Genomic DNA, 13175 nt, shown 5'->3' with positions numbered 1-13175 from the left:
AGGATTGCATGTGTTCAGGAATTCGACACCATCTTGGGCAATATAGCAAGACTTCATCTCTATGAAAAAAAAAAAAAGGAGGGGGTGGGGGTGCACACCTGTAGTCCCAGCTACACAAGAGGATCCCTTGAGCCACAGGAGTTCAAGGCTGCAATGGGCTGTGATCTGTGCTACTGCACTCCAGAGTGGGCAACAGAGCAAGAACTAATCTCTTAAAAAAAAAAAACACACACCAAAATCCTAACCCCTCCCCCTCAACAAAAATGCCCCGTTACAGATAAGAATTTTGAACACCTTAAGTTATATAAAGGGTAAGTGAAGACAGTCTGGCTCTTGGGAGTTTGTGCCTTACTGGGGAATACAGGTAGACTTGAAACTAAGGAAGAGCACCAAAGCTCATATAACAGGCATTTCCCAAGGAGCATTGAGGTACACAAGAAGAGGGAATGGTTAATTGACTGGGGATTCCAGTGAAAGCTTCAGGAAGCATTTCTTTTTCCACTTCTCAGTTTTAAACTTTTTAACTATGTTAGAGGAAGATGAATTCCGGAAATTTGGGGGCAGGAGATTTTGTTAAGGAATACCTGAGTATAGACTGTCCTCTGACCCTCCTGCCAAGTCAGGATGTGGTTCTTGTAAGAGATGAGTTTGTTAAAAGACCACGAGTGCCCAATGTTGGTAAACGCTGCTTTAACTGGAAGAAAACAGAACATCAGTAGAAAGGTAAGCCTGAGTAGAGGCCCAGTAAGAATGTGGTATTTTCTCACGTCTGCCAGAGCTGGACCTGCAGAGTATGTCACTGGCAGCTGTGAGTACTTTTAGCTAGGGAGCTTGTGGCCAAGGTAAGTCTGTGCCAAGACAGGCTGCATATACACTTGGGCTCTGTGTAGCTATTGCCATTTAACTAAGTTCTATTTCAGTGGCTAAGTAGAGTAGGAGCTAGATCAGGCCCCATAGATTTGGCGTGAGAAAGTAAGATAGTGAGTCTGTGTGGCTTCTTCCTCTCTGTAACCCATTTGAAATATTACACAAATTTCATTTCCTTCCCCAGAGATAACTGCTGTTAAAAATTTGAGTATATTCTCCCAGACAACTTTTTTGTGTACTTAAATATACATAAAATACAGTTTGGGTTTTCTTCAGGGCAGATGGGCTCATATCATTGTAAATTATGTGTTATATTTACTTTTAAAATGTATAATTCTTCTTTAATTCTTTTCTTATCAGCATGTATTTCAGGTTGTCCCCGTCATGATTTTGTGTAGTATTCCATATCCATAATATAGTTGTAACAACATATTTAGCCAGTTCCCATTTGGTGCCTGACTAGATGTTTTTCTCTTTCAGAAACAACACTGTAGTGAATATCTTTGTGTCCTGTATGTTTGAGTATTTTTGTAGGACAGATACTTAGAAGTGAAATTGCTGGTTGCAGGGATATGTGCATTTATACTTTTGTTAGATACTGCCAAATCGTTCTCATGCTTCTATTATCATATAGCAGTGTCTGAGAATTCAATAGATATCAATAGGAGTTGGGAGGAAGAGGATTCCACATAGAGAAGTGTGCATTCAAGCATGGAGGTAGGAGAGCCTAGTGGGGATGGTGGGAAAGAAGGAGTAAAGAATCTGGCGTAGCATATGGGAAGCAGAATGTCTAGTGAAAGTGAGCCCAGAAAGGTAGGTTAGATCAGACAAAAAGATATTTTTTAATGTTTTGTTTAGAACTTCAAATTTGAAGAAGCAATGGAGCCCTTTGTAAAGGTTTTAAAACAGGAGCTTTATTTCACTAAAATAGCTAGTGATAATTGTGAAGACTTGGCTTTTGAGGATAGGTGATTGGCTATAGGGCTATTACAGTGATTCTGTAAGGAAGAACTTAAGGAAGACCGAGGCATTAGAAATAAAAGAACGGCACCAGACTCAAGTAGCATCAAGTAGTCTTACAAAAATCAGTTTGTAAGACTTGGCTTAGGATGGGAAGGAAAATGGTTGAATGTTGCAGCTGTCTGGGTGGATGAGTAGAGCCACTTAATGAAGATAGAAATAGGTTCAATTTGTAAAACAAGGGAAATATTTAGAAAATTTCTCAAAATATAAGAAAGTTCCTATTCACTATGTATCTCATCAGGTGTGTTCAGTTTATTGTGGCAAAATATACATAAAGAAAATTTACCATCTTAACACTTTTAAACTGCACAGTTTAGTGGTAGTAAGTCCATTCACGCTGCTCTGCAACCATCACTACCATCTATCTCCACAACTCTTTTCATCTGCTCAAACTGAAACTCCAAACCCATTAATTAATAACTCCCCATTGCCCCTAGGTCCCTGGTAACCACCATTCTTTTTGTCTCTGTGAATTTGACTATTTTAAGTACTTCATGTAAGTGGAATCATGTAGTATTTGTCTTTTGGGACTGCTCACTTCACTTACCATAATGTCTTCAAGGTTCATCCATGTAGCATTGTCAGAGTTTTGTTTCTTTTTAAAACAGAATAGTATTCCATTGTATGCTGCATATACCACATTTTAAAATCCATTCATTGGTAGGTAGACATTTAGGTTACTTATGCATAGGTGTTTTCTGTATGTTTTTGAGGGAGATTCTTGTATTTTTTTTCTTATGATCAGAGAGTGAATTGCCTAGTTATTGAAAAGTGAATATAATAAAATTGGGTTTGATAAAACTACCAACCACTGCACTCTTATACAGATCCATTGTTACGAAATATAGTGTTGGTTGCCAAAAGGATGATTACATTGTACGGTGCAAATTAATCATGACCATTGGAAAAATAGCATAAAATATGTATCCTACTAGTGGTAAGTACCATAATGGTCAAAGGTATAGTATAAAGTTGATAGAAGACTTGGGGTTCTTAATATATGGTGATTGGATTATTGTGAGGAAGTGTAATAGGTACAAAATTATATATACTTTGAAAAACAGTGATGGTGTAATATATGTTCTAGTCTTCGAGTTCCCACACAGGTGACTTTACTAACATTTCTTTATATTTTTAAAACAGTCCCCTCAGTTGAAGGACAATGGGTCATGCCTATAATCCCAGCACTTTGGGAGGCCAGGGCAGGAGGACAGCTTGAGGCCAGGAGTTTGAAACCAGCCTGGCAGCATAGTGAGACCCCATCTCTGCAAAAAAAAAAAGTTAGCTGGGCATGTGGTGCATGCCTATAGTTCCAGCTGCTTAAGGAGGCTGAGGCATGAGGATTACTTGAACCCAGGAGGCTGAAGCTGCAGTGAGCCATAATTGTGTCTCTACACTACAGCCTGGATAACAGAGCGAGATCTTGCCTCTTAAAAAAAAAAAAAAAGCCAATTCATTTATTCAGGTTTGAGGCAATGGGTTCACTGCTGCCTGCTTTCCCAGTTCACTGTGTCATCACTGTGTTCCAGAGTACTGTTCTAAATGCTTTACATGTATTAAGTATTTCCTCTTCCATTATTTCATTTTTATCCCAATTTTTCTTTTCTTTTCTTTCTTTCTTTGTTTTTGTTTTGAGATGCAGTTTTGCTTTTGTTGCCCAGGCTGGAGTGTAATGGCTCTATTGGCTCACTGCAACCTCCGCCTCCTGGGTTCAAACAACTCTCCTGCCTTAGTCTCCCAAGTAGCTGGGATTACAGGCATGTGCCACCATGCCCAGGTAATTTTGTATTTTTTAGTAGAGACAAGGCTTCTCCATGTTGGTCAGGCTGGTCCGGAACTCCACCTCAGGTGATCCACCTGCCTCAGCCTCCCAAAGTGCTGGAATTACAGGTGTGAGCCACTGCACCCTGCCTTTTATCCCAAGGAACGGGAAGGGGCCAAAGGGTTGGACTAATGGCGCTAAAGTCATCAGTTTGAAAATATGGTTGTGGCTACAGGCAGAGATTTCATTGGACCAGGTCCCTTGTTTCTGTTCTTCATTAGTTTCTTCCCTACTTTGGTGGAGTTCTTTCCTATATGTAATTCTGTCACCATTATAAGCTTTCTGAAGAGTGACCTACATTTTGTAGTCTACATTCCCTACAATCTACAGTAAATCTAAATCTTAAAAATATGTAATTTTTCTGACAGTGGATCGAAAGATTTTAATCAGTTACATCTACCCTTTCAACTAGGAAATAGTTTCACTTTCTCCTTAGCACATACTTTTTAGCCCTAGCTGGGAAACTTTTTCACCTTCCATTCTTTACACAAGCTGTTCCACATGCCTAGAGTATAACAGAACCTTTCTGGTCTTTTTTCTTAGGAAGCTCTCTTTATGGCTTGCCTATGTTAAAATTTGCCTTATCAGTCATCCTGAAGTAATTTAAATTGCTTTATGACAGTAAATATGTATATTTATTCATTGGTTATCAGTTAGTTTTACTTTCTTTGTGTAGCTTTAGTGTTCTTGTAGCTACATGATGCCACACTTGTGGCAAAAACAGTGTGAATTCTTAGTAGATTTCAAATGTGATACATACACTTCTTACTATATCATTTCTAAAAGTGAAATTTTTTTTTTGTTTTTATGTAAGAAAGGTGGGGTAGGGTGTGGAAGACAGGAACAGATACCTACCAAGTCAATCACAGAATGGCAGTAAAACTTGATGATAGCCATCTATCTGTTCATTTTTATGAATGCTGTTATAGAAATAAGCTTTAGAAACTGGAGCTGTTTTCAGTTTAATGATGTCCATGGAATTAATATGATTCAGTAATATCAACATCAGGAGGAGCATTGTTCAAAGGATCCTCTGCCTAATCTATTATCAGTTTCCTTTTAGATAGGTGTATAGGTGATTTCTGGCCCTCATCCAAACAGAATAGAATAGTGGTCATTGAAAAGTGAACCTAGCAGCAGCAAGTCTTCAGACCAATCTTGTAAGTAATTTTTTTTTCCTTGAGAAGAAAATTAAAGAAACAATTGGGGCAAAGAGATTCGTGGGGTTTTGCTAGAAAGATAAAGCAAGGACTGTCACTCTGACTTGTATCCCTCATTCATATGAGGGTTCACATAAAAAATGACAGCGTTACACACTGGTAGCAGCTGATTTTTGTTTTTCTTAGTCATGGCAGCAGTTAACACAGTGCACTAATGGTTTAACATACCAACACTTAAGGCCTTATTTTTTGTTTTTGTTTTTAAGTCATTGAAAGTATGAGACTATCATTCAAATGGAAGCATTATAGTTCTTCGGAACCATTATGATCTCAAAACGAAAGGAGAATGATACAGATACACTGGCTGAGGTGTTTTGAGGTGCATCGAAGTGTTCCAAGCTGTGACTTACCTTAACATGTTCTTGAAGTACCATGGCGTGGATTAAAAGGTATGCTTTAGAAATCTCCCAGTGACTCCAAGGTCATGGATATAATGAACACTCATGATTCTGTATTTAGTTATTGCATATTTAAGATATTCTGTATTTAGTTATTGCATATTTAAGATATATAAATATTTTGATTATGTGGTTATGGATTTATGGTAGTATTTTTTGTTACCAAAACCCGTGGAGTTTCTTTTTCCTTTTTGAGATATAGTTATGGAAAATACTGTGGTAAATGTTTTCCCTAGGTTTTAATAGTAATGAGCTGTCATTTCATTCACCAAATAGTTTAGGGATTATTCATGTGTTAGTCTGTAATTATCTTTTGTATCACAGACTAGTTTTCTACAATACTGTCATTTTATGGTAGCCTGAACAGGAAATAGTTGGATGAAGTCTTCAGTTGGGGTACTAATGTGACCAAACAAAACAATTTTTACTTGGACCTTTTAGTACAGTTTTGTCTTTTTCAAAGAAGTTTCACATAAAGGAAAATGAATAATTTATATATTTACTTTTTTTTTTTTTTTTAATTGAGATGGAGTCTCACTCCATTGCCCAGGCTGGAGTGCAGTGGCACAGTCTCAGCTCACTGCAACCTCCGCCTCCCATGTTTAAGCAGTTCTCCTGTCTCAGCCTCCCAAGTAGCTGGGACTACAGGCACCCGCCACCGTGCCCGGCTAATTCTTGTATTTTAAGTAGAGACAGTGTTTCACCATATTGCTTAGGCTGGTCTGAAGCTCCTGACCTCAGGTGATCCGTCCACCTCAGCCTCCCAAAGTGCTAGGATTACAGGTGTGAGCCACTGTGCCTGGCTGAAAATGAGTAATTTAAAAAATTAATATTGTGATTATTATTTGTTTACCAATGTATTTATGCAGTTAATCATTCATGTGTTTGTGATATATAGCCTTGCCGTTACTTGTGGTTACTAGTAGAGTAATTCTAGTCTTCATAATACCCACTTAACCATCAAAAATCTTTGACATTTTTATTTTTGTAAAATTTTGAGTGATGTAATAAAAAGTTTCTTAATTATATGAAATGTTGGAAACCTAAGTTTTGTACTGTGTGATTGGTATTAATTGCTCTTTTTAAAGAGTGGTAAAAGTGAACAACCCAGAAAGAATGCTGAATTCATTGCTGTTACATTAGGTTCAGAACTCTCTTTTAGGTAATAAAAGAAACAATATTACTTTGGGAGGCTGAGGCAGGTGGATCAGGAGGTCAAGAGATTGAGACCATCCTGGTCAACATGGTGAAACCCCGTCTCTACTAAAAATACAAAAAAATTAGCTGGGCATGGTGGCACATTCCTGTAATCCCAGCTACTCGGGAGGCTGAGGCAGGAGAATTGCCTGAACCCAGGAGGCAGAGGTTGCGGTGAGCCGAGATCGCGCCATTGCACTCCAGCCTGGGTAACGAGCAAAACTCTGTCTAAAAAATAGAAAAATAAAATAAAATAAAATAAAAATAAAATTAAAAAAATTAAAAAAAAAAAAAGAAAATCCTTTTGGTGTATGTTAGCAGTTAAATTCTTAATGGAATTTAGTTGTTAAGATGAAACTGCTTTATGTTAAACTCTTAATTCATAATGGCAATGATCTAATCAAGTTCCAAGGTAGAATCATCTGCTTATTAGCCAAGGCAATCAATTAGTTCAATCAGGAATTTTATGTCTGAATGCACAGAATAGTATCCACCCTCAGAAGATATTCTTGGACATAATGGTTTCAGGATAGTGTTCAATGTATTGTTTACAAAATATGTTTCTTTATAATACTTGATATCTCAACATTAACATTTTCTTTTGGGGTAGCACTTGAGAATCCATTTGTTTTGTTTTAACTCCACAGAGGTTTTTGATGTACAGCTAGAGTTGGGAAGTCCTGTTCTCTTTGCAAGACTTCCCCCCCGCCCCCCTGAAATGGAGTCTTACTCTGTTGCCCAGGCTGGAGTGCAGTGGTGTGATCTCATCTCACTGCAAACTCTACCTCCTGGATTCAAGCAATTCTTCTGCCTCAGCCTCCCCAGTAGCTGGGATTACACTCACAAGCCACCATGCCCAGCTAATTTTTTTTATTTTTGATAGATACAGGGTTTCACCATATTGGTCAGCTGGTCTTGAACTTCTGACCTCATGATCTGCCCGCCTTGGCCTCCCAAACTGCTGCGATTACAGGCATGAGCCACCGCGCCCAGCCTGTAAGTCTTAATAACTTTGTGGTTAAGAGCTTACTTAGATTCTCTGGTTACCCCACCTGCATTTCAATTCTAATGCTTCCCTTGTAATTGTAACAGGTTCTAAGAATGACTTAAAAAGCTCATAAATTTATATATATTTTTTAAAAAGCAAATTGTTACATAATTTTATAATACAATTTATATATGGATAATTGTGCATATACACCCAGTGCAGGTTTGGGCATGTGGGAGGCCAGTGTCAGATTAAGTATTGATGATTATTAAATGCAGATCAGAACTTTTTTTTGTAGAGGGTGTGCTATTACATTTTTCTTACCCTGACTGAGTCTTGTACTCTTCTATGCTATTCCTAGAGCAAAATAAGCCATCACTATTTGACAGATGTTATCAATTCTTTGGGCTTTTTCTCATCAGTGAAAGAAGGTGGGCACTGGGGTCTGCTACTTTATCTGTGATCATCTTACCCTGCTGGGTTGATTTGTGTGTTCTCTAAAGCTGTGTTTTTCAGGTTGCAGGTTTCAGCACATTCACGAGTGGGTCAAGAAATAAATTCAGTGGGTTATCATGAACATTAAAGCATGTATTATATAGAAAATAAAACATCAGTGTATTGAATATAGAAAAGGATATATTTCTTAAAACTTCTGTTTTAATTTTATCAAAAGATTGAAATAAAATATATGCGCATTTGTGTGGCTGTTGTTTAGTTCCACTAGTGTATGTTTCCCTTAGTCACAGATGTCCCTTAGAAGTAGTATTAGTTTTATATTATTTTGCCTTCTGAGAAGAAGTGAGTAGCATTTAAGTTTCAGTGTGGCTTCTAATGGTATGCCATATCCTCTACATTCCTTTCAGGGGTCCTTCTACCATCTTTTCCTTTTGTATTAGAAGAGAATAAGGAATAGAAGAGAGTAGGAGAAATAGCAGCAGTGGCTTTTGAGTGACATTTACCAAGGCTGCTTTATTAAGTAGAGTGATGTAGTATCTGCCCCTTGGCATACATTATGATGGTTATCAACTCATAGATAGTGGTTTTCAAACTGCCAGTAGTAGCACACTCTGGAATCAATTTCGTAAGTTGCTGCCTCCCGTGAACCCCATCCCCTGCCAAATGAAACAGAAAGAACAAAATAGAAAATGTTATGAATATATCACACAATCCTAAAATTTTGTTTCAGGGGCTTGTATAGGTATGGGATTGCAGAGACCTAATTTCTAGTGGTCGTCAACTGGAAAACTATGAAACTCAGTGTAATAAATTCATATTACCAAGCTGACCTCAGCCACAAAAGCCTTCAGCTATCTGAGACAAATATTACCAGATCAGTAGTTTTTAAAAAAATCTTTGATGATAGAGAACAGTTAGTTTGCTGTGAAACCTTGGTTTTGTTTTTTGTTGCTGTATTGTTTCGTGATGTGTATGTATTTGTTTGCCCTCGTGTGTGTGTGTGTGTGTGTGTGTGTGTGTGTTGAGATACATATATATATATATCTATAGATAGATAGATAGATTTTTTGAGATGGAGTCTTGCTTTGTCACCCAGGAAGGAGTGCAGTGTCTGTATCTTGACTCACTGCAACCTCTGCTTCTCAGGTTCAAGCGATTCTCCTGCCTCAGCCTACCGTAGCTGGGACTACAGGTGCATGCCACTATGCCTGGCTAATTTTTTGTATTTTTACTAGAGATGGGGTTTCACTGTATTAGCCAAGATGGTCTCGATCTCCTGACCTCGTGATCTCCCTGCCTTGGCCTTCGAAAGTGCTGGGATTACAGGCGTGAGCCAACGCGCCCAGCCTGCCCTGGTTAATATTTAAAAGTTCATAAGTAAGAAATTTACAGTACATTCTAGTTGTGGAAGGACTTGCCCTTGCTTTGCATCGATGGGAGAGACCCATGCAGTTAAAAAAAAATACAAATAGGCGGGGCATGGTGACTCACGCCTGTAATTCCAGCACTTTGGGAGGCCTTGGCAGGCAGATCACAAGGTAATAAGTTTGAGACCAGCCTGGCCAAGATCGTAAACCCCGTCTCTACTAAAAATATAAAAATTAGCTGGGCGTGGTGGTGGGCACCCATAGTCTCACCTACTCGGGAGGCTGAGGCAGGAGAATTGCTTGAACCCTTGGAGACAGAGGTTGCAGTGAGCCAAGCTTGTGCCGTTACATTTCAGCCTAGGTGACAGAGTGAGATTCCATTTCAAAAATAAAAATAAAGTGCAAAAAAAAAATGATGCATGCTAAAACCTCTCGATTCAGCCTGAGCACAGTGACTCACACCTGCAAATCCCAACACTTTGGGAGGCCTAGGTGGGTGGATCACCTGGGGTCAGAAGTTCAACACCAGCCTGGCCAACATGGTGAAACCACATCTCTATTAGAAATCCGAAAGTTAACCAGATGTGGTTAATCCCAACTGCTGGGGAGGTTGAAGCAGGAGAATCACTGGAATCCAGGACATGGAGTTTGCAGTGAGCCAAGATCATGCCACTACACTCCATGCTGGGCAACACAGTAAGAGTCTTGTCTCAAAAAAATAAAAAATACAAATAAACTCTCCCAGTTTATTTTTCATTCTTTATATGTTAGGACTTGTTTGTATAATAGATGCTTCTTTAATTCAGAAGGTAAATATAAAATTAAAAGTTGCAAAAAATTAAGATAAGTTAGATACATTACAAATATTGAAGGTAGTTAAATGTTCAGATGTTAAAGCTTCTGTTTTTGTGAAGATTTCGATAACATTTAAAATTTTATTTTCTTGGATTAGTTCCTGTGCCTACCACAGTGTCCTTGTAACAACAGATGTTTGTTTTGTAGATTATTGGGATGATCACAGAGTTTCTGGTGACTATTTTAAATTAAATAAGACTTCAAAGTAGGGCGGTATCAGCATATGTATGTTTTAAGATTGTCTAAAATATAGTTTCTTTCACCTCAGAAAACAGTAAGAGGATGCTGACTTGTAAATTGTTTCATAGCAGTGGTATTTGCACATTAGTTTTCTACACTTGGGAGTAGAAAAATGGAAGAATTCTTTGCCAAAAGAGGAGGACAAAAGATAATACACATAATTCATCTTTTTCTGCAAGTTCTTGGAAATTGAGTCAAAGTACATAGTTCAGTTCTCTGAATTGGGCATGATATGCTCTTTAGAAATCATGTTTTGAAATTAAAGAAGATAAATAACCTCTCCAATCAGTGTGTTAACTACCCTGATGATGGTTGCTTGTCTTTGTACAGATGTGTGTAGGCATATGTCTTTAGTGGTGGAGGCAGTAAATGAAAACATATGGATTCAGAGTATGGAAGAGTTGAATTCTTTTTTTTCCTATTGCTTTGTTTCACCAGATTCTCCCTATTCCACATTAACCCCTTGTCTTCTCCCAGATTATCCGATTCTAGCACTCTTTTTGGCGTTTTGGCATTATAAAAGGATTACTTCTTTTTTTCCTTAAGTCGCATTTACTCACTTCAGTGTCACTGCTTTGCACCTCATGCTGCTTATTCTGTTGGAAGCACAGGTTTCATGTTGTCTCTCTGTGGAATTTGTTTCTTGAAAGCTTTGTCTCTTTTCTTTGGTTGTCATCATGTATGATAGTGACTTGTATTCTTTTTCTTTGGTAAATTTCTCCTCCTAGAGTGTACTTTAGAAGGAAACTAACTGCATTTTAGTTTAGTTGGCCCCAAATGGAGATCAGTAACCAGAGATGGCACCCGAGGGTGATGAAGGGATTACAAATGCCTTTAGAGGCTAGGCGAGATGTCTCATGCCTGTAATCCCAGCACTTTGGGAGGCCAAGGCGGGCGGATCACGAAGTCAAGAGATCGAGACCATCCTGGCCAACATGGTGAAACCCCATCTTTACTAAAAATACCAAAATTAGCTGGGTATGGTGGCACTCACCTGTAGTCCCAGTTACTTGGGAGGATGAGGCGGAAGGATCACTTGAACCCGGGAGGCAGAGTTTGCAGTGAGCCGAGACTGCCCCACTGCACTCGAGCCTGGTGACAGAGCAAGACTATGTCTCAAAAAAAAAAAAAATGGCTGTAGAAGTGTTGGTGGCAGCAGCTAGGCAGCTAGGTTAATCAAATGAGCATGAAATTTAACTTTAAATAAACTCCTTTATTGTTGAATTTGCTGTGGAAAAATTAATTTGAGTGAGAAATTCTAGCCCTGGGGCAGGGACAGGCCAGAGACAACACACATGTGCTATATAAAACGGGGGTGACTGAGTGCAGGCAAAACCCACTGATAGTATTCATATTTGAAATAAACAGTCGCTGTCTCTGTAGGGAGCCAATTTTCAATCCTTGGTCTACTTTCCAGATCTATTCTTTCCCCCACCCCCATTAACAGATTTTGCTTATTTTCTTTACTTCTATATCTTCATTCCCTAGGACAGTGAATAGTCATAACAGGTATTCAGCAAATATTAGTTAAATGAATGAACTTTTGATAATCCTAGGTTTTTCAGACATGCATCTACTCTGTCATGGCAGAACAGGTAATACTCTTATTTACCAACCTTTTAATTTACAAATGGAGAGAATAACTAGATATATAGAAGGTAGTCTTATTTTGAAATGATTTCAATTTCTAGAAAGTTGTCATCATTGAACTCTTGTGAGTTGGGGATTGGTAAATCTGAAGGCCAAGAAAATCTGAGTGTGTATGCTAACGTTGAATCAATATTGCACTTACCAGATGTCCCTCACCAGGTGATTTACCTAGTCTTCACAAAAGCTCTCCAGATTGCTAACAATTAACATTCCTATTTTACAGAAACCGATGCTCTAGAATAACTTTAAAAGTGTTGGGGGATTTTTTAGTTTGTTTTTGTTAGAAAAACCTGGATTTTGGGGAAGCAAACGATGGAAAGAGTTTATGCAATAATTCACGAGATCTTTCTCACAGTGGTAGATATCCAAATGTGCGATCGTTTATAAGGAAAGACTGATTGTGATCTATGCTCATATTCCACAGAAGAAAAGCTCTGCACATTTCCATATTTGGGACTGACCAGATTTGGTTTGTTAGAAGGTAGATAGTTGCCCTTTTATGGCCACTAGATACTCTATTGCTCTCTTTTATTTCTCTTCAACTTGGTGGCTCTGACAACTCCTTCAAACAATCTTTTCTCTCTCTTTTTTTTTCATTGCTCTTTTGTATTGCAGTGTTCTCTGCTTTCTTCCCTCTCCTCTCTTCCAACCTCCCGGCCCCTTTCTCTCTCCTCCTCCCATCCCTCATTTACACGCAGCCTGAACAAACAAAAGAGTTTGCTGTGCATTCTGCCTGTAGAAGAATAATATGCGAACATTGGTTTTGAGTCAGTGAACTGGGTAGGTTAAGTGAGAAGTGATCTGGCATGCGAGGATGAAGTCAGGAGGATGCTCTGAAAATAGCATAAATCTCAGATCTTAGGAGTTGTCCATAAAAGAGAGAGCTGATCCAGGACAAGTATTATTTCTCAGGATAAAGAGCTCGTTGAATATAATGACTGGACCAGTGGTTTTAATTTTGGAGAAATACTGTAATCAAACCAAAATATTTCTGTAGAGTAGGAAAAAATTAACAGTTAGAATGACTCCTTTTCAACTTGATTTTTGTTCCAAAGTTCAAGTTTTTAACTTAGAATTAAGGATTTCTTTTCA

General features: G+C 38.4%; 1 protein-coding gene across 10 annotated transcripts in view; it reads left to right on the top strand.

Annotated features, from left to right (window-relative positions):
- The window catches only part of RBPJ (recombination signal binding protein for immunoglobulin kappa J region), a 266159-nt gene that overhangs the window by 190362 nt on the left and 62622 nt on the right, over positions 1–13175 (top strand). For 4 of the 10 annotated variants that reach the window (XM_035293929.3, XM_078367408.1, XM_035293931.3 and 1 more), the window contains one exon: positions 5139–5321. The exons of the other annotated variants lie outside the window; for them this stretch is intronic. In XM_035293929.3, the coding sequence (XP_035149820.1) occupies positions 5305–5321 (17 nt within the window). In that variant the 5' untranslated portion in view covers positions 5139–5304. The remainder of the gene's footprint in view (positions 1–5138; positions 5322–13175) is intronic. 10 annotated transcript variants of the gene reach the window in all.

The sequence above is a fragment of the Callithrix jacchus genome, chromosome 3 (genome assembly GCF_049354715.1).
Source record: "Callithrix jacchus isolate 240 chromosome 3, calJac240_pri, whole genome shotgun sequence".
Classification (NCBI taxonomy): Eukaryota; Metazoa; Chordata; class Mammalia; order Primates; family Cebidae; genus Callithrix; species Callithrix jacchus.
This window is presented reverse-complemented; position numbering and strand designations above follow the sequence as displayed.